A 3,030-nucleotide genomic window follows, 5' to 3' on the forward strand; every position below is an offset into this window, starting at 1 on the left:
GTATTTGGAGAAAAATGTTCACATTTTCTCGATCTTGAAATTTACTGCAAATTATCTCTGTAATTGGAACCTATTGAATGTCACACTAATCTTCTGTTTTCATACATGGGGGGGTTCCTGTATGCAGCTTTTTGCTTTTTGATGTAATGCCTTTGTTATCTGTCTTCTCTCATGTGACTTGCAGGTTGAATATAAAACACAGATATTAGTAGTTCTGTTAAATTACCAAAGAATATGATGTACTGATGAAGCTACATTGTTTAAATTGCTTTAAAGATATTTTTTTTGTTACAAAGAAAATTCATGCAAAATATATCTTGTTTGAAGCTGTTGGCCAGTACTGCCAGGTTATTTTATCATGCAGTTGTAATGTAACAGCAATGCAGTTGACTTGTAGATTGTTGTATTTTGTATTTGCAATATTTAATGTACATACTGTACATTATGAGATACTCCCAAGATATTTATCCATGTGAAAACTAATTATGATTTTTTTATATGGTAGAAGAAGCAGCCAACAAGACAATGGAGGAATCTCTAAATACAGATGAGACTGCCTTCTCCACTTTTGAGATGAGGCAGTCTCGGCGAGGTACCATGAGTAAAAGAAGCACGCTGGGTCGCAGGTCTGTAGTTGGAGCCACTGCTGTTGTTAATGCCAAGTCTCCACCCCGTCCAGCTCCTGCCTCTGTCACTTACTCAGATGATGATACTGTGAAAGGATATGATGAGAATCCAGATGATTCCAGTGAATTAACAGAAAAGCCGACAGATTTGTCTTCTACTGCATCTGAGGTAATTTTTTCTCCTGCCTTTTAATTTTTTGTTTTTATTCCCCACCAAAAATATTGAAGAAAATAAACAGCTTCCTTATATATTTTTGAAAGATACAAAAATTTAATGAAATCTATCTTGATATTGCAGCAGGAGTCAGAGAGTGAGAATGAAAGTCACCATTCAGAGCCACACTCCTTTGTCAACCACTATGCCAATGTGAATGACACTTTGCGCCAGTCATGGAGAAGACAGAAACCTGTGCGCAATTACTCAAGTTACACAGACTCAGAGGCAGAGGGCAGTGCAGTGATGAGTCTCAACGGAGGCCAGATCATTATGAACAACATGGCAGGCTCCAGAGCTCCCTTGCCTGGCTTCTCTTCTTTTGTATAGTCAAAGCACTATCTAGATACTTTTCAAATAATCTGTAATTAGACGGAAAAAAGACAGTATCAATTTTAAGTCCAGTATAAATGTGATAAGAAGCGTATGGCTCCCCAGACGGATCAAACTCCACAAAGCTGGCTCAGGTGACCCTAATGGAAAGGTTGCTGCCTGTGAGTCTCCCTAATGTTTACTTGTCAGATGGACACTGGTCCCCATTGTCTGTGATATGTATAGCATTATTGTAAATATTAGGCTAGTTTTCATCCTCATGAATTGTGGAAATCACAATTATGGTGACTGAAGGATGTATGGGAAACAATAATCCTTCTGCACATTTTGTTGTTTCACATGCAAATTTCTTTTTTAAAAGATAATATTTGTTATGACTGATTTGGTGCCGAAATAATTGTAAGCAAAGTTGCAATGCAGAATTGGGAATTTGTGCATAATGCAACTGCTTCCTCCTCTTTGGACTGTAATTAGATTTTTTTTTCTGTTCACAAGTAGATCACTGATACATAGTCCATCTAGTTCATCATGTGCCAAGTAGGGTAGAAAAATCTCTTCTTTAACTGTATGATTTGTAATTTATGAAAATGAAGTGTGAAGACATTAAGCTTTTACAACTATTTATTTCTTAAAGTGGTTTTGCATTCAGATATGATGTGAGATGATGCACCAGGTTCGTTTTCTTTTGTAACTGATTATATTTTTATGCCAAAGCTTGGAGCATTCAGTAATCTAGTGATGTATACATGCAATTGAACAGTATTCTTATGCATTTAATGTAACCAATGTTTTTCATATTTTCCATTTAGCTGGTATCTGCATTATTCACTTTTAATACAGTGACACATATTTATTAATATTTCATCTGTAACTAGTGCATAATTAAATCTTGTAGCTGGATCTGAGTAAAACACAACAGTTCAAATACCAATTTCCCTGTAATTTGGAGAGAAAGAACGAGCTCAGTGTTTAAGCTGTAGCCAGAACAAATGTGGACGGAATGCTTAGTGCATAATTTGGTCTCAAAGTGAGTGTGTCAGATTCAAGTGCTAATGAAAAAGGATGTAATTTGGGGAAACTGTATCTGCAGCTGGTGTTAATAAGTTTGGTATGAATCTTTTTTGTAAACTACAATTGTTGTATTTACATGGTTCTGCAGTGAGAAGTGGGAGTGGATAGCATCCACTGTATTTTCTTTGCTGTATGAAAACTTATTTTTAAGAAATTTTATTGAGGCAAGCTTACAAAATGAGGTTTTGGTGTTAAGTAATGCTCAAATATTTCAGTGATTTTCCTTTTTATATATTTTGTATAGAAATGCTCCAAAAATGATATATACATTCTTGCACAAAATTCCAGTGCACAATACAACCCAAAAGATGCTTCTCTTTATTAATTTCACCAATTTATATTTCCAATGTTGTCATCAACTTGTGTTTTTTGTTATAATGCAGTATTGAAAAAAATATGATATTTGTTGCTGACCTTTCAAAAATTTTACATGAAAGTTCTCCATGGTTTTAATATTAATTTTTATGTCACATACTTATGTTCATGAAATCAAGGAAGAGAATATATATATTGGTATTTTTAAAGAAAAAAAAACATAGTCCCCTTTGTACAGTACAAGGACATGAAAATAGGGATTTGTCTACTGTGTTGCCAAGCACATTGTACTTAGAGTAAAAAGTATGTTCCATGCATTTTGTCACAGAATAAGGGTGTGAAGTTGTCTGAAAATGTCCTGTCACAATTTGTGTTTTCCAGTACAATGCATTTTGTAAATATATTCATATTGTGAATTTCATAATAAATTTTATGAGTAATTGGGTGTTTATTTATTTCTGCATCCATTTT

General features: G+C 34.3%; 1 protein-coding gene across 10 annotated transcripts in view; it reads left to right on the forward strand.

The window, feature by feature from the left end:
- Nucleotides 1-3,000, forward strand: part of LOC119581918 (protein sidekick-like) — a gene marked incomplete at its 5' end in the record, with an annotated part of 27,628 nt that extends 24,628 nt beyond the window's left edge. For 5 of the 10 annotated variants that reach the window (XM_037930081.1, XM_037930085.1, XM_037930084.1 and 2 more), the window contains 2 exon segments: nt 506-795; nt 925-3,000. In XM_037930081.1, the coding sequence (XP_037786009.1) occupies nt 506-795; nt 925-1,170 (536 nt within the window). 10 annotated transcript variants of the gene reach the window in all.
- Nucleotides 3,001-3,030: the final 30 nt, after the last annotated feature.

This window comes from Penaeus monodon, chromosome 15, assembly GCF_015228065.2.
Source record: "Penaeus monodon isolate SGIC_2016 chromosome 15, NSTDA_Pmon_1, whole genome shotgun sequence".
Taxonomy (NCBI): Eukaryota; Metazoa; Arthropoda; class Malacostraca; order Decapoda; family Penaeidae; genus Penaeus; species Penaeus monodon.